Source organism: Ixodes scapularis, unplaced genomic scaffold (assembly GCF_016920785.2).
Source record: "Ixodes scapularis isolate PalLabHiFi unplaced genomic scaffold, ASM1692078v2 PGA_scaffold5__190_contigs__length_132052651, whole genome shotgun sequence".
NCBI classification, from domain to species: domain Eukaryota; kingdom Metazoa; phylum Arthropoda; class Arachnida; order Ixodida; family Ixodidae; genus Ixodes; species Ixodes scapularis.
In genome coordinates, this window is record NW_024609880.1 from 51554820 (window position 1) to 51578726 (window position 23907).

Genomic DNA, 23907 nt, shown 5'->3' on the forward strand with positions numbered 1-23907 from the left:
TTCTTGTATATTTATTTTATTTGTGTCTTTATTTTACCTTTCTCGACGGGAGTACCGACGGACAACACGCCGCTTCGCGCGTCGTTCCCCAGGTGAATACTACCGTTGCTACCGATTCTTATCGCGCTGTTAGCTGTTCATTTTGGTTCAATTCGACCCTCGTGCAGTCGAGAGGAGCCGTTTAAGAACACCCGCGCACATGTCATAGGGGTAAGCAGAGCTCTGAATCAAGAATCGCGACGCGGGAGCCGAGTGCACCGTGATTTGGCTGCCAGCGCTCGCTCCGCTGACTCGCACTGCAGCGTATGCCTTCGAGTGCCGCTTACTTGACCAAGATACAGCACGCCGCTTTGTCACCGCGAACCATTTGTCCGAATGTTTGCGAAGCTGAGGCACATGCAACGCTGCGGCGCCTCACAACTGCGCGCAGCGGCGCGAGCCCTTCGCAAGCGCCGGTGGCCCAACGTCGCGGCTTGTATGCGCTGAACAGATAAAAATAGGTAATAGAATAAAAAAACAGAGGATTAAGAGGAGGCAAGTGACAGGGCATTGCGATCTCAAGGCAGAGCGGCCAGGCGTGGCACAGTCTCTCCCACAATTCCTCGCGCGCGGGCGGGGCGATTGGGAAAATAGCAAATCGCCTATAGAGTTTAGTAGCTGCTGCGTCGGAGACGTTTCGTGTGTGTCCCCTTTTTCGTCAGCAGTATCCGGGTTTTCAAAAATCTGTAAGGTAATTAGCTCACCTGTCTACTCACTCTATCTTTAATTCTCCTCTTTCTCTGCGTGAAAAAAAGTGCCCGCCAAATGTCGTGATTATGCTCGGTGAAACGCGCGTAAATATGTTGAAAATACGTGCTATGTGGGTCGGCCTTAAACCGCTCGACGGGTGCAATGGAGACAAGGGCAGCCAGCTTTGCGTCTAGCCCCTAATCATTGGCACCAGCGCTCGGCGTTCTGACGTCTCCGCAGGCTCTCGTCTTCTCTCCCTCAGTTTCCGCCCACATAAGAGTTGCGCCACCCGCGATAGTAGCTGAGTTAGCGTCCATACTCACTGTTTGATGTCCAGCTCTTCATTGTTTTCTGCCGCTTTATGCAAGTGTTCGCAAGTGAGCTTCGCACAATCTTGAATGAGGCCATTCATCTGCAATTGAAAAAAAAAAAAACAGCGTTAAGTTCCGAAGCGCTGTTTTGTCAACTCTTGTTTATGTTTCTTTGTAGCCGCCCCAGCGTACCAGCGGCAGTGGTGTGACCTTGAGGAGAAGGAGGTAACGCAGGGAGTGCCCCGGGAATTTTTTTTTCTTTCTTATGTTTGTCGTCTATCGCGTGGAAACTATGATGTGCCTGATCCGGCGCCTCTATGTCGCGTCGGATTCAGGGAAACGTGCAAAGTTTTGGAAGCTTTAAGTTGAAGTAGTAACTGGAGGCCTTTATTGTGACTGGTTCAGTCCCGGTCACGTGATAAAGCCACCTTTGAACTGATTGCTCGTGTGGTCCGTCAGAGAGGGAAAGGTTGAATTTTGAAGAAAAGAACGAGGGTGGATCTTGAGATACTTTGGCTGAGTCTCTGGACGAGTAAAGGCCTGTCCAAACAGGACACTTCAGAAATCGTGAGGCGACACGACTCCGGCAAAAATCGTGGAAGTTGAAGCGTCCGGCAGTCTGATGTCCGTTCAAACACTACCGAGCAAACATCACGATTTTCCTCCTCGCTTCCTCCGATTTTCGGTGACATTGGTAGTCGTCAGACTTGACGTCACACGCCGCCTGCCAATGCTGTCCATCTGTTCTGCAGGTCCCTCGCATCCTGGACCGTGTTCTAAAACTTACTCCATCTTACTCCAGGATAAGATGTAGCGGGCCATTCGTCACATGCCAAATTGGTTATATAGGACATCTTGTAACAGGACTGTTCGTCACGGCGGAACATTTGTCGAGGGATGATTCGTCAATTGGGCCACCCGTTACACTGTGAGAACTAGTTCGCCCCCTATTTTTGTCAACCTCCCGATGCAGTCAGCCCATTGGGCTGTGACCGCTAGTTCGTCCCCCCAATTTGAGTCAACCTCCGAAAGTTCGAATTCTCGCAAGGTCAGCTGAGCATATCGAGGTCAAGGATGTGAAGCAAATGTTTGGGTCTCTGGCTTCAATTCGAAAAAAAGGAAGTGAAAGCAGGCGAGAAGTGGAGCGATGCTACTTCATGGCTGATTTTCGTATACGTGCAGCTGAAGGAACGAGTCAACGTGCCACTGGATATGTCGCAGAAAAGGTGAGTCCAAGGCGGAAATTACAACAAATCCGGATGTCAGTCGAATCATCGCCATTTCAAGCAGCCACAAGCATGCGGGGGACACGACGAAACTCCGCCTGCTCAAGACCCGTCCTCGGACTAAAAATAGAAAAAAAAAATCGTGTGTCAAAAACTACAACAGCAACAACAACAGCAACAGCAACAACTACAACAACAACAACGTTTTTACCTCTAGTTTTAAAGCATTAGGTTTTCTAAAAAAAATTCTCGTCACTGTGGGGAGCCGCAAAACTCTGCAGCAAATTATTTTAGACGCCGCATCTGCCATCAGTGAAAACACCGCTTCATAGGTGCCTGCCCCGTCGTCACTGTGGCGAGTCATAAGGAACAAAGGCAGCGCGCGACATCCAGCTACAGTGTATACCGTCCACCAGAGGGGACATCCGAGTTCCCGTGGAGTTGAATGTAATGCCGCGGTGATCGATGGTGGCGTGGATTTTTCTTAATGCTTTTTGCATCTCATTGCAGGCGACATATAAAAACGAATCCTCTCTCCTGCATGATAGTGGAGACGGCTACTCAGCAAGGATCCTCATCTTCGCAACCGAGAACTTGCACCACTTGACTCAGTCTACCGTGTTGATAGTAGACGGCACCTTTGAGGTGACGCCACCCCTATTCTACTAGCTGTACACCGTGCACGCTGTTCTTCATGGAGTGGTAATGCCAATGGCGTACGGGCTGCTACCAAGCGAGTCAGATGTCTATTACTCGTATTTTTACAGTCACCAGTAGCATCGTTTCTCCTACTGCAGTTTGAACAAATGGGCGAGGTAGTAAATAATTACTTTAAATAATTTTGTGCTAGAATTATTTGTTCCTCCATTGTTCTGCCAAGTTTTTTGCTGCTCTTCTCAACGCCATCGGTCCCCTCATCACTGAAGTCGTGTACTCGTATTTCGAAATCGCAGCTATGAACGCCGTCCAAAATTGCATACTTAGCTCCAGGATTCAAAATGTTTTTTTTTTTTTATCTGAACCAATCGGTGTACCGGAGGGTCAGCGCTTCCGGCATGCAGATTACGTACAACACACAAGAGGACTTTGCATTGGTGGCGAATGACCTAGACCTCTGTGAATATGATATAAGGCTCTTTTATGTCAATCCCAATATAACAATATTCTTCTTTTCATTTTTTCAGATGAGAATGTTCATTTCTTCTGACCGCTGAAATCTCAAAAGCATTTCGAGATTTAATGGAGGTCATCCCAGTGGAGGCAGTTCCAGTGGCGAACTATTTTGAAGACTCCAACGTCGGCCGACCCCGACGGAATGGTCTGTGTTCCGCACTCTTTCTGCCGGAGGTGTGGCCCGTCAGGGAGTCCACTTTGGAGGACATGCCGAGAACAATCAACAGCGTCTAGGCGTGGCACAAAGGTTTTCAGTTAAGTTTTCTAAAGTCGGGCAAGAAGGTGTTACGCATCAGATATACGCATACGTGACAATGGTTATTGTAGAATAATGCAACTCGTCATGCTTACATAATGCTGGGTACCCCATTAACAAAAAAGGACAGAAGCGAAGGCGTGATATGCTGTTTGCATCGGAATATGGGGTTCTAAATTGTCTTATAGGGCTATGCATACTCAAGTTTTTGGGCCTGGGGGAAATTATATTGATCCCCGTGTGTACCAGATAGCCTAATTCTTTGCCACCTCCATAACACCGGTGGCAAAATAAAAACACCGAAAAAAAAATACAACCAACAGGTAGTCGAACCGGGAAAACCTACTTCTAGTTTCATTGTGCCATTCTTCTCTTACATGCCAAAGTTTTATATTTTTAAATATTTAGGTTTGTTGCGACTTTTTTTTTTCTTTTTAGAGGAACATGGGCTGTACATCGTCAAACCTCTGGTTTTTCTCGTACTGCGTGAAGAAGGAGCAGTCTTTGACCGAGGTGAATATTGCGTAGGCTTAAGGCCGACCGACGTTTTTTACAAAAGTCTAAAAAAGAAAAAAAGAAAAGCACTCGGACTGAAGAAAGCGCATGCGATTCATCGTGGAAAACTACAGCAGTACCCGCCGGATGGACTGTCTGAGACCGCTTGCGGCCTGCAAGGTCCTTATTTTTTTATTTTGTTTAATAAAATTGTTCCATCAAGGCTTCTTTGCAACATACAATACAAACATTTCATGCTCCTATGCACGGCGCACTAAACAAACCTTTTTCGCTTCCTTCCTGGAATATATGCACTTACATACGTTGGTCTTTGAGTCAGAATGCACATATCGCTCGACGTACAGCATACAACGAACAATAGATTCATATTAGTATTACTGCACTCCAGCGAACCTAGTCAGTTGCTTAAAATGACGGTTGAAAACCTCCCGGAACACTCGCTCCGACCAATCGTCCGGTGAACGAATCATCCTATGACGAATGTTCCGCTGTGACGAATAGTCCTTTTACCAGATGTCCCATGGCCAATCGGCATGTGACGAATTGTCCTTATCCCGAATTTCCCAGCCACCAGAGAATACCCTCGTGACCTGAATACTTACAAAAAAAAAAAGAAAAAAAAAATTCCCGTTACGAAGAGAAGCAGGAAACCAAATAAGGGGTCTTTTTTTTGAAAGAAAAAGTAGACTCGCGGACAGTTCAGTGTTCAGAGTTTAGTTGAAACAAAATAGTAGTTAATATTTTTTTGTACGGGAAACTTGGGTTTTTTCTCGGAAAGGAATTGGCTTCAATTAGGAGTTTTCCTGTTTTTCCCAAATTCAATAAAACAATTTTGGGTTTATCGGTTTTCAGAGAAAGCACGGAACCCTATGCAAGGACAGAGTGACCGCCGCTTTACAGAGCGTTCGGGTATCGGACCGGTCAAACTAAACACGGTGAAGGGAATCGGGTACATGAGTCATAACATGAATGAAACATGATCATAATCAAAGTGGCGAACCGGAGCCGAACAGTTATATCTTGGTGAACCGGAGAGATTTCATTTTAGAGCCGCTTCGCAACGTGTCGAACAGTGATGAGCCGATCAACAAAGTCTAGCTACGGTTACTGACAGCTTCAGGAACGCAAGGCATGCCGAACCCAGCGCCCACCTCATTATCGGTCAGCAGCCAATCAGATTGCGACATTCGCCGATAAGAACGCCGAACAACCAATCAGACTGCAAGGAACATAATGAGCCACGCCCTTCGTTCCTTGAGCTATCGGTTGCTATGCGGAACGCAAGTTCGTCTGCTTATTTTGCGGGGGGGGGGGGGGGGGGGGGGTGACGTCAGAAAGACGCTGAGCTCTGATTGGCTCCGATTGAAGGATAGTAGGTAGACCTGAAAGCAAGCTGCCCTGAGGTCTAGCCACTATCCTTCAATGAGAGCCAATCAGAGTTGGGCCTTCTGACGTCAACACAACCGCTGCAAATAAAGCAGACGAACTCGCGTTCTGCATAGAGCTGCCCGCAACATTTTTTTCTACCGAATATGACTTACCTTGCGCAACTTCCCGGTGGAAAACGCGGGGCTAACAGCAGGCCGAATCCTCCTCCAGCGTTCCACGGTGGCGAGGCTCATCATGTTGTTCAGAATATCATCGTTAAAAGTAAGGAGCTGTTAAAAATATGCATCCAAAAATTTCATTGAAAATGATTGCAGCGGTAATATTTCACGGAGAAGGGGAACAAGGGGGACAAAGGACAAATACATATCTCCAAACACAACTAGGTGACTGGTGCGCAACCGACAAAACCCGCCTGATCCAGTTATCGAACCAGAAACCTCTCTATTTTCAGTGGAGCACTCTACCAACTGAACTAACCAGGAGTTAGACGTCAGTAGAGCAAACGGGTTTCATCAGCTGCCACCAGTCTAACATCAACAAGGGTGAACGGCCTGCATTTCTAGGTTATAATGAGAATGCAATCAATGCAAAGGTGCAAGCGAGCTGGACAAGAATGACAATAATAATTCCTGGAGGAGGTGAACAAGGGAGACAGAGCACAAACACATGTCTCCAAATACAGCTAGGTGACCGGTCCGCTACCGAAAAAATTCATATGGTTCTGATATCGAACCAGGGACCTCTCAATTTCCAATGGAGGTACTAACACGTAGTTCCAACCCGCTATGGGGAGTAGTGTAAGCTGCTTGATTCCCGCTTATCCACCTCCCCCTTCTTCTCCGCGCGGCACAAAGTGAATGGTCGCTTGCGCGCTATAAATCATCGTTGTCTCAAAAAAAAAAAAAAAAATATTGTAAATTGAAACGATCGATTTCGTTTCCAATTCCTCTTTTAATTTAAACGTATTTTTGTAGGTCTTGACAGTTAGTTGATTGTTTGTTTTTTCGCTCCAGACTGCAGTTGGGAAAGTTAAAACTTTAAATTGTCTCACACTAAAAGTCTACTACTCCATTTCTCTTGAGGTCCGACAGCATTGATGGAAGAAGAGCGTGTTGGTGCGGGTCAGGATTGAAGAAATAATAAACATGTAGGACAAATATGACGCAACCGCAACTTTCAACTAACAACGGACATATGGAAATTCCAAAAGCGAGCAACCCATTAAAGGCGGGAAAATCGAGGAAAGAAAAAGTAACTAAGAAGAGAGGAAGGAGGGAAGAAACAAATAGATAAAATGCAAATTTCAGGCCGACGAAGTCATCTCAGATTTGAGAAATTGAATTTGCTTTTTCAAAACTGGTTGAATTTCTCATATCAAGAGATACTAGAACTGAGAACAACAATTACTGTTACGGAAAAAGAGGGAACAGGTTTGGCACTTACTCGTCTGTTGGCGAGATGAGAAAAATCTTTGACGAGCACCTGCTTCACAATCTCCGGATCAGACACAATAAGGGTCGGCGACGAACCTTCGAAAGCGCTGTAACCAGTATTCTCGCGGGTAATTAAGATACGTTGAGAGGGAAGAGGGTGGGTATACATCTTTGCATTTTGGACGGGTGTAATACCTACCCGAAGAGCTTTCCATACTTTCTCTGGTTTCGAAGGTCCAACTCGTGAATGGGCTGGGCGCAGAACGGGAGGAGAGAAGGAAGGAATGTCAGAAAATGGTCACTGTGGTGTCATCTCGCCATAATGATTACGGGCCACTGACAGCTTCAGAAACGCAGGGCGTGACTTGATACGTTCACACTTCTTGCTTCGCGATTCGTTTTGCATTTTTATATTGACTGCAGATCCATGTAAGAAGATGACCTGGGGCCCTAAACTCGCCAGACAGAAAGTTGGTGCCGAAAGTTCGTGGAGCGCGCCGATTGAACGTCGGCGAAAAAAGCGCGAAGTCATCGTCGTGATTGGCCAATCGGCGCGCTCCGTCAACTGCGGATCAAAGCTTGTGTTTGACGAATTTAGAGGCCCAGAACTCACCACACCCTGAGTTTCTTAAACTGTCGGTGACTATGCGGAGCGCAAGTTCGTCTGCTTCTTGCACAAGGGCTGCAATGCTGTCTGAACGCCAAGCTCTTATTGACCGATTGAAAAAAAAAAAATAGTGGGTAGATTTTGAGACATCTAGCATTGAGGTCTACCCAATCTCCCCCAGTCAAAGCCAATAAGAGCTCGGCGTCGTTCTGACGTTACCGCAACCCCTGCGGAAGAAGCAGACGACTTGCTCTCCACATTAGTTTATCCCTTACTTTCAGTACAAAAATGCTTCATCCACATTGCGAGGTAAAATCCTATTTTTCGTGTAAGGCTCGTCAATATATTAGACGCTAAGGAACGTCAGCTACCTGCGGTAAGTACTTATTTCGAACTTCTTCTGTTCACGTTCCGCCCATCGAAAAGTACTACGATATAACCCAAGTAAGCATTTGATCTCACCACTCCGCCCGCCGTCCCCTTCCTCACGACAGTCCTCCGTCTGCTATGGTCAGCGTCACCATGGCAACGAAGCGTCTTCTTTATGGAGGAACACGCGAACGCGGTGTCTGAAGCCAGCAACGGCAGACGTACGTCAACTTCCGAATATCGCCTTCGAACGCGACAGCGGCGGCCAAATTCGGACGCGCCATTGGGGAGTGTCATGGTCGATTCACGAAAGAAGAAGAAAAAGCTGAGAGCTGCGCGAGGGGGGAGAAAAAAGAAAAAAGAAGTGGAAGAGATCGTCGAACGGTCGTCGGAGTGCAGCCATCGCGACGAACTGCCGGGCCTGGGCGCTTGGGTGCCATGACCCAAACCAGAACCAGTCAGCGAGTTGCGGGCTGAAGCAAGGCAACAGGAAGGCTGCCGGAGCTCAGTCGGTGAGAGGACACTAAGAAACCCGATCCCGAGATCCCTTCGCCGTGGCCAAAGCATCCATCAGCGTGGTGCCGACCAGGTCCGGGTTAGCCCAGCGATCGCCATTGGGAATTTCGGCGTCCGGAATCCAGGCTCCCGTTACCATCATCGAGAACTTGGTAACCACGATCCAGAACCCGGCAACTACATCCGCAACCCCTTGAGCATCTTCCGCCAACGGAAAAGACCGGAACTCAAGTGAATATTGCCTTGTGTACATATCCCTCAATTCGGTTTATCTTCATGTTCCTTTTTTATTAGACACCCTTTTTCATTTTCTTCTCAATACAAATTGCCTGGATTCAATTGGGTCTCGTATTCTTTTTCTTTACATAAATGATTATTTGAACGAGCCTTGCGTACCTCGTGACAAATATTGGCGTCCGCGACAGGACGAGACCTATTGAACTTGGGCAGCTTGTGTCTTACAAGTATTCCGTGAACTGGTCAGACGTCAGTAGAAAATGGACTACAGAGAGATGCTTGACGTCGGAAAACAACTGGGGTTGCAGGGAGAGGGCCTGAGGAAATGGGTTGAAGAACAGCAAGCCCGAGAACGAAAAGAAAAGGACCTGGAGAGAGAGGAAAGAGCTGTCGAAAGAGTTGCCTTGAGAGAAAGGGCGGAGATTGAGGAACGAACACTTCAGCTTCGCATAAGATTAGCCGAGAGCGGAGCGTCTGCAACCGCGGTAACCGATTCGAATGGAAACGGTGGCGAGAGAGTTAGCTCGAATAGTCTTTGCCCTCGCAAGCTGATTCCCCCATTTGATGACCGGAGGGACGATCTCGATGCGTACCTTAAAAGATTCGAGTGCATTGCCCGCGGGGAGGAGTGGCCACTACTTAAATGGGCAACAGCACTGAGTATGTGTCTTACTGGGGAAGCACTCAAGGTGTATGGGAGACTATCGCCCCAGGATTCTATGAACTATGAAGCGACTAAGAAAGCGCTTCTCGAGAGGTTTAGATTCACAACGGAGGGTTACCGGGAAAAGTTCCGAAAATCTAAGCCCGAGGAGGGAGAGACAGCTAGACAGTACGCAGCTCGGCTGCAGGGGTATTTCGACCGGTGGATGGAGGTCGGCGAGACTCCTGCTACCTATGAAGCCCTTCGGGATAGGGTGCTGGAAGAGCAATTTATTTCGCAATGTCACGCGAGGGTAGCCACCTTCCTGAAGGAAAGGAATTGTCAGACGCTTGCGTCGATGGTGGAGACTGCGGATCGCTTTCTTGAAGCGCAGAAATTGAGAAGCCTTTCCTCTCTTGAGGACGACACGAAGACGAGCGCATTTTCACCAAGTAGAAATCACGGAGATCAGCCACCGCCTATGAGGCCAAAGTGTTTTTTGTGTGGGCGCGTAGGTCATAAGGCTCCACAGTGTCGAAGTGGATTCAGGCATAAAATTCCGTTTTGTACAACATGCCAACGAGAGGGACATGAAACAAAAAGCTGTCCTCGAAAACGGCAAGATAAGCCGAGCGTCATGTGCTTTGTAGAACCCCCTCCTTTGCAGAAGGCGATGCCATATAACTTAGTGGAGGACTTAAACGCCGAGCAGAACGGCTACGAAGGAGAGATGGTGAACGTCGTGCAAGAAACCCAGGCGACTAGGGAGGTGGAAAATATGCCTGTTTTGAGCGGCCGATTGAACGGACAAGTGGTTAGCGTGCTACGTGACACCGGTAGCAACACGGTTATTACCCGACGCAGCTTGATACCAGACTCCCAGCTCACTGGAAAAATGGGGATGGTATGCCTTGTGGATGGAACGATTTTAAGCTTGCCGGAAGCCAAGATAAGCCTACGCTCCCCATATTTTACGGGAGACTTGCTCGTAAAATGCATGGAAGCCCCCCTTTACGACGTAATTATCGGAAATGTTGAGGGAGCACGAGGGGCTGACAAACCAAGCTACGAATGGGACACCGAGAGGAACCAAACGCCCGGAGGAGGAAAAGAATCCTCAAAAGAGAGGGAAGATGCGGTTCCGCACGCTGGTGAAATAGCAGCGGCGAATAGAGTGAAAGCAACGAAGGCGACTCCAACTACTAGCAAAGAAACTAGAATTGACATCGACTCTACAGAACTCAAAAGGCGGCAGAAAGAAGATGACACCTTGGAGGCGTGCCGAACCAAAGTTGGGCAAGTGCAAAGCACGAAGGACGGTTCTAAAATCAGCTTTTATTTCTCTAAGGGAGTTTTATGCCGTCGCTATGAACAGAAGGGTGGAAAGAGTTTCAAACAAGTGGTGGTACCAAAGACACTGCGAACCTACGTCCTCGAGATAGCACACGACAGTGCGTTGGCCGGACATCAGGGCATAAAACGAACTACTGACCGAGTGTTAGAAGCGTTTTACTGGCCAGGAATACAGGCCGATGTTAAGAGATTTGTGAAGTCATGTGATGCGTGCCAAAGGGCTGCACCGAAAGGAAGACTAAAGAAAGCGCCACTGGGCCGAATGCCCATTATTGACACCCCTTTCGAGAGGGTGGCCATAGACCTTATAGGTCCCCTCTCATCTACCTCAGAAAATGGAAATCGCTACATCCTGACGATGGTAGATTTTGCCACTAGGTACCCTGATGCCGTAGCGCTACCATCGTGCGATTCTCGCACTGTCGCAGAAGGATTATTAGAGATTTTTTCTCGAGTAGGGCTGCCGAGGCAGATCTTGTCTGATCGAGGTGCTACCTTCACATATGGACTGATGCAGGAGCTGACACAGTTATTGTCTATCCAGAAATTGCATACTACACCTTATCATCCTATGTGCAACGGATTAGTAGAAAGATATAATGGCACCCTGCGACAAATGCTCTCCAAGATGTGCCAGGAGAAGCCACGATCTTGGGATCGATACTTAGCGCCACTCCTATTCGCATACCGTGAAGTGCCGCAGGCCAGTCTGGGGTTTTCTCCGTTTGATTTAATCTACGGACGTCATGTTCGGGGACCGTTGACCCTGCTGAAGGAGATTTGGACGAGAGACGAGTTGGGAACTAATCTTAAGACGACTTACCACTACGTGTTTGACCTGCGCAGTCGACTTGAGCGAACGCTAGAGCTTGCCCACCAAAGCTTATCCTCGGCAAGAAAGGACCAGAAGAAGTTGTATGACAGAAGGACTGCAAGGAGGGCTCTGAAGGTAGGAGATCGCGCCCTACTCCTGATCCCGACGAAAAAGAACAAGCTTCTAATGCATTGGAAAGGCCCTTTCATCGTCGTGGGTAAAAGGAACGAGGTTGACTACGAGGTAGACCTTGGGCATACCACTAGAACATTCCACATAAATATGCTAAAGCGGTACGAGGAACGTGAGACGACAAGTCAGACAAAGGAGCAAGTGTCCTCAATTTTAGCTGTAGAGGATACGTCGGCTGATCAGCAGCTTCCGTGTCTTGACCTGAGAAGTAAGCAGGGAGTAAGTGAAGTCGCGCTAGCCGACGATCTTAGCCAGAAGCAAAGGAGCGACGTTATGGACATCCTAGCGAAATATTCAAAAATATTTACGGATGTGCCGGGCCAAACAGATATCTTGGAATGTAAGCTGCAGCTGACCGCGCAGGAACCGGTGCATACACCACAGTACCCGATTCCTTTCGCGATGGAGCGCGTGATCGAAGAGGAGGTAGGCGAGATGCTGAAGCTGGGCGTAATAGAAAAGTCAACATCTCCATACTGCTCGCCATTGGTGCTTGTTAAGAAGCAGGACAAAACCTACCGTGTCTGTATCGACTTTCGTCGACTTAACGACATCCTGGTCTCAGATGCCGAACCGATTCCTAGGGTCGATGTTGTCTTTTCAGAAATAGGAAAAAAGACCTATTTCTCGAAGTTGGATCTTTCAAAAGGATATTGGCAAATCCCGCTATCAGAAGACTCAAAAGAGAAGACTGCCTTCTGCACCTCTTCGGGCTTATACCAATTTAGGTACATGCCTTTTGGTATAAAAACTGCGTCAGCAATCTTCACACGGTTAATGAGAGAGGTGCTGCGCGGAATAGATGGTGTGCAACACTACATCGATGATGTCCTGATTGCGTCCAGCACCTGGGAAGAACACGCCTCCGTGCTTGAGCTAGTTTTGCGACGAATAGAACGTGCTGGGTTGACCATAAAGCCTAGCAAATGTGAGATCGGGATGAGGTACGTCACATTTCTTGGACATCGAGTAGGGGATGGTGAGCTTGCGCCAGTACCAGAAACCGTAGAAAAAATTGTGGGATCCAGGCGACCCACAACCAAGAAACAAGTTAGGTCATTTTTGGGGCTGGCCGGTTACTACCGTCAGTTCATTCCCAATTACGCACAGAAGGCTCTGCCTCTCGTCGAGTTGACAAAAAAGAAGGAACCCAACAACGTCCGTTGGACCAGCAAACAAGAGCTTGCCTTCCAGGAACTGAAGCGAGAGCTTTCAAAAGGACCAATTCTCAAGGCTCCTGACCTGACAAAGACATTCATCCTTCGTACAGACGCGTCAGATAGCTGCTTGGGCGCTATGTTGATGCAGAAACATTCAACACTCCTACATCCTGTTGCTTGTGCCAGCAGAACGTTGATGCCAAGGGAAATGAACTATCCTACCATCGAAAGGGAAGCGCTGGCACTGGTCTGGGCCATTCAAAAATTCCACATCTATTTGTATGGCAAAGAATTTATCGTTCAAACGGATCACCAGCCCCTACAGTATCTCCGCAAAATGAAAACGTCAAATAGTAGAATTTTGCGGTGGAGTCTACTTTTGCAAGAGTACGAGTTTATAGTTCAGTACATTAAGGGGTCCGAAAATGTCGGAGGGGATTACTTAAGCCGTATTTGATGTGGAATTGATTGGTTTACCGTGGCTCTTAGTTCTGATTGCAGAAGGATGAGAGGAATGATCTTGTTTTGAACGTTTTGTCGTGGGGAAGAATGGATACACCGACGACCCTTCAACTGGACGCCAGCCCGCGGTTGGTGTGCAGAATCGACTCATGTATATGTCTTTTTCTTTCTTTTGTTTCGTTGGTGTGTGTCTGGTAAAGGGGGGAAAGAAAAAACTTTTGTGGGGGGCTATTGTCATGGTCGATTCACGAAAGAAGAAGAAAAAGCTGAGAGCTGCGCGAGGGGGGAGAAAAAAGAAAAAAGAAGTGGAAGAGATCGTCGAACGGTCGTCGGAGTGCAGCCATCGCGACGAACTGCCGGGCCTGGGCGCTTGGGTGCCATGACCCAAACCAGAACCAGTCAGCGAGTTGCGGGCTGAAGCAAGGCAACAGGAAGGCTGCCGGAGCTCAGTCGGTGAGAGGACACTAAGAAACCCGATCCCGAGATCCCTTCGCCGTGGCCAAAGCATCCATCAGCGTGGTGCCGACCAGGTCCGGGTTAGCCCAGCGATCGCCATTGGGAATTTCGGCGTCCGGAATCCAGGCTCCCGTTACCATCATCGAGAACTTGGTAACCACGATCCAGAACCCGGCAACTACATCCGCAACCCCTTGAGCATCTTCCGCCAACGGAAAAGACCGGAACTCAAGTGAATATTGCCTTGTGTACATATCCCTCAATTCGGTTTATCTTCATGTTCCTTTTTTATTAGACACCCTTTTTCATTTTCTTCTCAATACAAATTGCCTGGATTCAATTGGGTCTCGTATTCTTTTTCTTTACATAAATGATTATTTGAACGAGCCTTGCGTACCTCGTGACAGGGAGGACGACGACTGGTGAGCCGTTCCGACGAGGCTAGATGCACGCTCGGGTCTGAGATTGTAAAACTTTCCCGAGCGAAGCGAGGGGTTGCAGCGCCTAACGCGATTCGTTTGGAAGACTTGCTATGAGCCTAAAATATGCCCTCCCGCGAAGCACTTCCCTCTTACCTTTTTACTAGAAAGGACGCCGGTGAGGAGGCGAGTCCCTTCTCGACTCATCTCGCCTCCTCTGCGGCACTCTCTCTGCTAAAGCTGACAGAGTAAAGGGAATAGAGCCCTATGGATGGTGGGGCGGTACTTCCTAGATGGCGGAAGAGACGGGGACAGATTTTCTGTGCACCTGCTCGCTGACGCTGGTCAGTGTGCTTAAATTAATTTACTTGGCTACGAATGCGAAACGCTCAGGACAGCAGCGTGTCACAGGTTAGGGATATGTTGACGTACTTTAGGAAGATCAGCATTTCGTTTTCTAGACGTTGCGGAAACATCACAGAATTTCTGACGCTTTGTGGAAGGCGAGTGTGTTTTGGGCGCCGGCCACATCATTGTTTGTGGCAAAATAGTGTTGTGGGTGATGAAAATGTCGTGGTGTTTGCGCTGTGCTCTAAAAAGTAAGCCGCGCATGGTGATCGTCAAGCTCCGGTAGAGCAGCGTTCACATTATTGACGTCTCTTAGTCAGAGGCTCACAGCTCACTGCACACCATTGCGGTTTTAGTGCATTGCAACACGTGATCAACCTGTACCTCGGTTACTAAGGCAGTGGCGTTGCAACCACAGGTTCGCGCTTCACCTTTTAAGCCTTATTTTCAGCGCGCGCCAGGAGCGTTGCCGTGCCTACGGTAGCCTGCGGTAACGATATATGGAAACTGCATAATAACGAGACAAGTCCCCGTTGAGGCAGACTAAGTTTGTATAAACATGCAGACGCCCAATTTGTTTTCTTTCTGGGAAGAATAATTGTTTTCGCAGATCGTACGCGAGAGCTTTGCACTACTTGTGGGAGTTTTAGGCGTCAAGTTAGAGCACAGATTGTGCTGGCAACAGCAGAATCCGAGATACACAGTGTATCCGATCTACGAAAACTTCCTAATGAAATGAGACATCGCGATCCCTTTGTGCAGCGCTGTTGAGAAGCAGATAACAATTCCTATCTTAAAGGGGCACTGACACCCCAAAGGTCGTATTTATTTTTATTGTCTAAAACGATGCAAGTCGCAGTCATAGACACGCAAAAAAAACCCGCATCGCGAAAAAAAATTTTTTCGCGCGCGCGCGCGCCTTTTTATTTTTGGCGTTTGATTTTCCCGCCTTTCGCCTCCTCGCTTCTTTTGATCGGTGAAGTCAAGAATCATGAAATTTAGAAGCTTTGTAGGTGACATCTCTATAACATTTAATTACGGCAATCCTAAAACATGTTTTTTAACGCAATTGCGAACGCACTACGGTTCTTCTTTTTGAAATACCAAAAATCGGGAGTTCGTTGTGGTGCCGTCTCCTGGATTTGTATCCTCCAACGGAAAACAGGCGACACCGCTCAAAACCGGTCCGCCGGAACGCCGCCGCCCGCTCCTTTCCTCCTCGCTTTGGGTCGCCATGGCAACAGCAGGGAGTGGTGAAAGAAAGGGGACTCTCAGGTCTCCGCAATTTTTGACGTCAAGGCACCGGCGCCGATCGCGCGGGAACTTCGAATTCGGCATTTGGAAATTGTTTTTTTACTTCACAAATTCTGAATTCCCAAATTTCAAATTTTGAGGGTAATGTCCCGGCATCGTTTTCAATCGTTTCGGATAATAAAAAAAAATATGATTTTGATGTGTCAGTGCCCCTTTAACGCGCACGCTCCCTCCGTGAAAACTGCATGATGTACGAACACGCCGACCAGAACAGCGGCACCAAGACCGACAGTCCCTGCCACACCGTCTCCGCCGCCATCCCCGCTCCTCTGGTTCTTCATTCGGAAGGTGGTGCGGTTGTACCTGGTTTCAGACATGCTTTAGACACCCTGCGTGCTTTATTTAGCCATCCTACATCTGCTTTATTTTTCTCCTGGAGCATGAGGCACACTGCCATATCTTTAGGTCATCTACTTTAAAGCATTTACCGCTGATTCGCCGTGATTTTTCTACTCGCCAAATTGTGTTTTTGTATCTCTTGTAATTGTATGCTATCGACATTGGCCGTAACGAAGAAGTAGAGCCACGGTCCGACTGCTAATGCGGGAAGCAAGTCGTCTGCTTCTCAGTTTTGGTGACGTCAGAAAGACGCCGCGCTATGATTGCCTCTGATTGAAGGATGGTAGAGCCCAAAGCAAGCTGCCTGAAAGTCTAGTATCCTTCAATCAAAATCAATCGGAGCTTGGCGTTCTGACGTCACCACAACCCCTGCAAAAGAAGCAGACAAACTTGCGCTCCGCAGACATCATGCCCAGAAGACAGTCCGCAGACATCATGCCCAAAAGACAGTCTGCGGATACTGGCTGTGTACGTGGATTGCACAAAAAGTGACTGCAGACTTGTTCGAAGCACACCTATGTGCGAAGTAAGAATGCTCCGAACATGCTTGAGGAATGCCCGCAGATAATGTTGTCATCATGTCTGCAGAGAAACTCCGTGTCTTTTGTACGATGTGTGAGCAGTGTCAGCGGCGAGGCTTCAGGTAGAACATTGAGGCCCTCTTTGGGACTTGCAATGTCCTATAATACTTGCCATGCGTAAAATCTTCAGCAACATTCCGAAAGTCTCGAAGAATGTCATGTGTACAACATTTTGCTTCTTCCAGTAATTGCTGTTTCGGGTGATGTACCTGCGTGTGCGAGAAAAAATGGTACGCGTGAGGAAAAGCAAAACAAAAACAGCGAATAGTGACACTGTGCTCGTGTTACTCTTTAATGCCCGAGTCCCACTAGAACGACAAACAGAAACAAATGGCAGCGACAAACCCAAAACGAGAGTCTTTCACGATTTCACGGCTCAAATACGAGCATCATGCACGCGAGGGTATATCTTTGGCAAGCTTGCAATCACTCGTGCTTACTTCACGAGCACCGAACGACTAAACGCCTGTCAAAGGTACCATCGCGTGCACGCTGGATTTGTGTGAAGTTTGTCGCATTCGTTTGTTTCTGTTTGTCTCTCTATGGTGGGACTCGGGCATAATGCGTGCCAAAATTTCATATTCTACTACGCTACGTTCCACCGCAAGCGCCAGCGAAGCAAAAGCCACAAGAGTGGACGCTATGCTTTTAGCCTGCCTGGCTCGCATGTTCGATCATGCAATGGTCGTGGTTAATTGAACCTATACCGTGTTTTACGGACAAAGACCGGGCCTGGTGCCTAGTCCGCACGTTACACATTGTCATACAAAGCACGCCTTGACAAAAGTCTGCACTTGTGACTTACAAAAAAAAAAAAAAAAAAAAAAAAGCTTGTTGTACACATAAATCAGCATGGACATACTTTGTGTATGGGAGGTGGATCGGTGGCTGAGTGTGTTCGCACACCGCAGCTCGGAGCACTTGGAGCGAAAGCTCGCGCTGCAAAACCCATGGGGATCCTGGGTTCAATCCCCAGCCCTGCCCGTTTCAACCTGGATGAGATGAGCATCGTTCCGGCGTGCGGTCGTGTATCGCAACTGCGTGATGTACGTTAAAGACCCGAGCCTAGCAATGGTACCCCACTAGCTACATTTCTCATCTCCATCGCAAACCAGTGTTTCCGTACCTCAAAGGCAGACCGACCTTACGTTGTATAAACACGAACGTCATTTTTTTACATACCTTGTTATTTATTGTATTTTTCACATCTGATTATAATGACCGATTTAGAAACGCGAATATCTTATAGTCCACCTTGGTAGTACCCATTGGGTAAAGTTTCAACTTCTAAGAATGATAGTCCGCCGACTCTAGTCTGTGAAATGCGGTACATGCTTTCGGTTTTGGTTTTTCTTAGCTAGGACAAATAGGCCCGTGGTTTATTCGAGGAGGTATACGATTAAACCAGAGAAAAAGACCCTGATACAGAAGTTATTCAAAACACGCGATATTACTGACGCAACAATGATGGCTTTTAAAGATGCTGTATGCGGAGTAGTTCTGTCCGCTTTTTTATTGTTCCAACGTCTCAGGGTTACTACGGACGTCATTCACCAGCTCGCCTGCGTTTTCTACCTTTCTTCATGTTTACATGGAGCGGGATGTACCTAACCTGTGCGTATGAATTTTTTAAACACAAATATAAATCTCTGCACCATTAGAGCTTTCTGTGCCGAACCGCCAAACTCTATCAAAAACGCGCAAAAAGGGTATACAAACTGGCACCGTGGCTATGGCGAGCCGGAGAAAGTTCACGGCAAAGCCGGGGAGACTTCCCTCCTCGACACGACACGTTCCAGCAAGCTATGGCGTCCCAACCCGTGACGTGTTCCATGGCGAAACCGCTAGGTGCTAGCAATCACGTTCACGAGTGGTGTGGAGAGGAGGTCAAGGCTTGGGCATGGCTTGCGCATGGCTTGGGCATGGCTTGCGCATGGCTTGGACTCACTCGGGCGTCGCGGCGTCGCCCGAGTGAGTCCATGCACCGAGCAAGTAGAGAAATTTTCATTGATGCCCCGGTGGGGCCACTCACATCGGCTCGCCACGGCTCGTTGTCGTGTTTAAAAAGGAAAATGGAAAGGAAGTTAAGCTTTTTCTTGACGGAGCGGTGACCCGCTCGCGGACCACGCTGCAAGTTTGCATGAGGATGTCGGAGTTATTGCATGAAAATATAAGAAAATAAAGGAAAACAAGTGTCATCTGGACTCAGTACAGTGAACACCAACGAACTATCGATACGACTAGTATATAAACGTTGGCCGCGTCTGCTTGGGAGTAGATGACACCAGCCACTAAAAATGCAAAAAAAAAAAAAAAAAAAAAAAGTGAGTGCGCAGGCGAGCTGATGGATGTTGATCATGATGTAGAAAACCCGAGACTGTGGTAAAAGCAGGGGAAGCGGTGTCGAAGAAGAAAGACAGAGGACACGAGAGTCTCAAACTCAGCTACTGCGTTGATTTCCTCAATGTGTTATATACCCACAAGCTACCCGTTTCCCTGCTTTTACCACAGTCTCGGGTTTTCTATATCATGATCACCAGCCACTATACTCCGTTTCACCTTATGTTGTACTGCAGCGAAGGCTAGAAGCGTGACCTCATAGCGTTGGCAGCCGCTCTTAAGTCACGAGAGCTTGTGCCGCCGAGATGTGCCCCAGAGCAAGGAGCTCGCGCTTGTAGCCTTTCCTGCGGAACAACACAAGGTGAAACAGAGCATAGTCGTCACTATAATCATTGAGGGGGGATCGGTGGCCGAGTGGTCTAGCGCACACCAGCTCGGAGCACGTGGAGCAAAAGCTCGCGCTGCAGAACCCAGGGATCCTGGGCTCGAGCCCCACCCCTGCCCGTTTCGATCTGGATGAGCATCGTACCGGCGTGCGGTCGTGTATCACTACTGCGTGATGCACGTTAAAGACCCCAGGCTAGCGGCTGTACCGCACTGGCTAAATTTCTCATCTACAGCTGGGAGACTCGTCGCCCCTGTGAGGCAGACCAAGTTCTAGGCTGTATAAACACACACACAACCCAATTTTTTTTTTATAATCATTGACAGCTTAACAAATGCAGGGTGCTGCTATTATGTACACGCTTTTGACTGCGTACTTCGTTCCGCCTTCTTATCGGCTTATTCTGCAATCTCATTGACTGCAAATCGATAATAGGGTTGGTTATAAGGGCTGAAGGACAGGGCCAAAGGGTTTACATGAATACGATCGCACCGCATCGAACAGAGCCCGGACCAACCACACACACCCTATCTTCCTGCTTCTTTCTCTTCTACTCATCTGATACCAGTCAAAGCAGTTAAATCTCGATTCGATGCGGTACTGTCGAATCTCCGTGAAGGCAGCCAAAGTGAAGGAGGTAACGACAGCCATGACGCTGCTGTCACATTGGTATTTTGTCCGTGTCCTTCGGCGCATCCAGCCAGTCAAGAATCAACTAGCTTAATTGAACATTTTGTTGATAGCACTGCAGGGTGCCCACGTGACTCGCCACACACTTCTCATACACCATACAAAAGGCAGGGTGTTCTCTGCATGCAGACACGACGAAAGAATAGACTACCTCCAAAAATCTCCGCATGCGACACTTTGCACGTTGCATTAAGGAACCTGATTGGCCATAGAGAGGAGGGGCATGGTTTCGGTTTCGATTTCTCGACGAAGTAGGGCATCTTAGCACTGCATAAAAACAAAAGTCGGCGGTCGCTTGTATCGTACCCATTCATATTCACGAGAATACCCGTTGAAACACGAGCCTTCAGCGGCCTCATGTGCCTGCCTATGGGCTTAGCAAGGAGTAGGAGCACGGCCTCCCGCGTCTCACACCTTTCTGGTGGCCTGGCTAGATCTCCTGAGGGCAAGCATGACACTCCACGCTCAGGGGTGCTTTAAGAAGCCTAAGACATTGAAGAGACGATGAAACTTGACGACCGTGCAGTATACTTCTTCCTCCATATGCCAGAGTCATCCTGTGTTTACTTGTCCAAAAACTCCGGCACGTCGAAAAAAAAAACAAAAAAAACACGTGCCCCAGCGTTTTATATACATATCGGTAGGCAACACCCATAGTATTATAAATTCAAGGACAGTCACATATTTGAACATGCGAGCACTTTATTTGGTCGTGGACGAATGCCATAAAGTGAGGTTGGCGAATCGAAACCGAGACTTAGTGGCCAATCGGAACCCAAGATGCGTTGCCGCTAAGATCGTTTCGATGCAGGAAGAGGTATATTACATGCGAACACGCCTCAAACATGTTCTTTTGTGTGCCCAATGTGACAAGAAAGAAACACGCCTGAGGCAGTGTCAGCAGACTGTCTTTTGTATGATGCATGTGCAGAGGGACCGCTATTTCGAGCTCTCCGTGGCTTTAAGATGACTATACTTCGTTTCAACTTAAGTCCAGACGTAGCCGGCGCGTTACCAAGTAATGGGAACAATCAACCAGCGTGGAAAGCGCGAGTCACTTGGCCTTTGTTGTTTATGATTGGTTCAGCGACGATAGAACACACACAGAGACATGACGAACACCATGATGGTGCAGCGCTTTTGACGCTGTCTGAGTCAGATTTGTGCCCGTTTTTGGAAGAAGTGTAATGAATTAAAATCACAAATTACCGAGCTTCAAATGTAATGAATCACCGTTACAAATTGCTTTCGTTGAAAAGTAAGATATTACTTTAATTGTTATGTTACAAATTACTTTCATGTTACTTTTTCCGTATACTTATCAATAAAACAATTTGAAAAAAATTATGTTTTAGAAAAAAATGTTTTGCAACACTAATTTCCATTTCCCACACGCCCGCATTATGGTAGTTCTTGTAAAAATAAGACAGTGTATTTAAGAGAAAGAATGTAGGTGCACTCCGTTCAAATATTGCCTGACAAGGAAACGAAAGTTGAAACCACACCCGCCATCCCGCTTGCATACGGCGACCGGAAATACCTGGAATTCTGCAGACTAAGCTAGCGGTGTGCAGGCTCTGTTACAGCGTCTACCTCCGCTACGGGATTCAGAGTTAAGGAACCGAATTACGAAAGCTCTTTTTCGAAACAGGCCTTTTTAAGTGTGAACGCAACGTCTCATAGCCGCGGTCTCTTGCCTGTAGCTTTGAAGCACTGTGAGCTTATTCATGCACGGAGTAGAGTTGCAAGCTACTGAAAAATGCATTTTCGCAAGAGCTGCTTTCTGCGTTTTGGTCGAGCGGGTACTGGCACACTCCATATTGCTCCAGTTATTGTATTATGCTCCTATTAAAAAAAAAGTAACGAGTAATTAAAGTAATCCGTTACCAATATTTTGTAACGAAATTGCATTACAAATTACTGCCGCAAAAAGCAGCTTGGCAATTACAAAATTAATCGAAACAGAAACGGATTACAAGTAATCCGTTACTCATAACGGATTACTTCCCAAGTCTGGTCTGACTGGTCCCGTCCGCTCGTAGCGTCGACAACATGAACTCAAGGTGAAATGAGGTATAAAAGTAATTTTTGTTACGCAGCCAAAGCAAGCTCGTCCTCCATAATTCATCCAAGTGAGGTGCTTTTATGACGTTCAAAACAATCCGCGACGGTGTCGAAGGTGCACGATATGACGGGGTCCGCCGGTAAGAGATAAGTACGGTCAGCCACAAGTACACGAAGCTATTGTCTTTTCGGTACCAGCGATAAGCAGGTTGTTGGAAGCTCCAAGTTGTTCACTCGGAGACACGAACGACCCAGGGAAGTATTGCTGCGTTTCCTCAGTAGACGCTTTGCAGGACTGTACACAGGGGCATTTCTGAGCCCTATTCTGGCGTAGACACATTCGTATATATAAAACAATAAATGTAGCGCCCTAAAACTTTTCACATAATTGTCTTTAAGTGGTGCGTCGATTTTACTCGAAGTTCATGAGTGAGGGTTTCAGGAAAAATATAAATATTAAGCCTGAAATTTATGTGTTGTTTTTTTATACACATACAAGAGAAAGATTAAAAAACCGTCTGCTTGACAATTTAAAAAGGAACAGGGCGCTGCTCTGACGTGTGTCTCGACTGACTGACTTGAATTATATCATACTGGTTGTTTCTTGTGTATATATATATACTCATGTAAATAAACCAGTTTAACCTTGCCGCACAAGACGCTGGGACTCCAGTCCTAGCAGGTTACCTGGTTCGAGTCCCCGACTACGCAACACTTACCACGACCTGCGTTCCTTAAGCTGTTTCAATGACTGTGCACCCTAGCAGAGTTTATCACCTAGGTTAAAAATGCCGAGTCAGTGGGCTGCGCACGTGTGCGCATCGTTCATTACCCCGCTCAAGAGAGCGACAGCGCATAAGGCGAATGCGGGAATGGTGTGTATCGGATGCCAACTGTTCCCCAGAAGTAGACAGGCGGAAAAAAAAACAAAAAAACTTACATGTACAGCAGGACTAAAGCAGTCGCCAGTAAAAAAATCCAGTCCGGTAAGCCGACGAACCCCAGAAGACCCATGATCGTTGCTGTCAACGCGAGCGAGTCGTGTTAGCGACGACGCCTCGTCTTGACGACCGCGCCAACTTGTGCGTCCGGATCTGAGCGTGTTTTCAAGTACACTATCGAGGGCTCGTGGTGCAAGGGTTGCGTGTGCAGGGTGTAAGGAGGAAGCGAAAGGCGTCGATCATTTGCAAGCGTCTCCGGGCTTTGCTCAGCCACTCCTCACACTATCTTTCTTACCACACGGCAACCCGCGGGTGCGCACGAGCAACCAACCCGCTCAGTAGGTGTCCGCTGTCCGTTTTTAGAGTTGCTTCCTTTTTTAAATGCAAGCTTCCTAGCGCTTACGATTGAATCTGACGCCCCTGACGGTGCGGTCGTGTATATGTCGACTTTTACGATGCGACGGGTGTGGCAACGCCGACACAGTGTAAACGGGAGTATAGCTCTCACAAATATTTAACATGATGCGATTGGTCCGGCTATAGAGAGCGTAGCGGGTTATTTTTATCCAAAATGGTTAGATGGGCTAGTTGGTTCATTACGTACTAAAAGCGCCAAAAACAGAAACTTAGTAAGGATTGAGGAC

At 47.7% G+C, this 23907-nt stretch overlaps 1 protein-coding gene across 1 annotated transcript in view; it reads right to left on the reverse strand.

Moving 5' to 3' along the window:
• LOC120838801 (cytochrome P450 3A24-like) overlaps positions 1 to 23705 on the reverse strand; it is a 38376-nt gene extending 14671 nt beyond the window's left edge. Inside the window, exons 1-6 of the mRNA XM_042293977.1 lie at positions 23263 to 23705; positions 16956 to 17052; positions 7233 to 7285; positions 7044 to 7140; positions 5753 to 5869; positions 1053 to 1141 (exon numbers count right to left, since the gene is read on the reverse strand). Coding sequence (XP_042149911.1) covers positions 1053 to 1141; positions 5753 to 5869; positions 7044 to 7140; positions 7233 to 7285; positions 16956 to 17052; positions 23263 to 23336 — 527 coding nt within the window. The 5' untranslated portion in view covers positions 23337 to 23705. The remainder of the gene's footprint in view (positions 1 to 1052; positions 1142 to 5752; positions 5870 to 7043; positions 7141 to 7232; positions 7286 to 16955; positions 17053 to 23262) is intronic.
• Between the last annotated feature and the right edge of the window lie 202 nt (positions 23706 to 23907).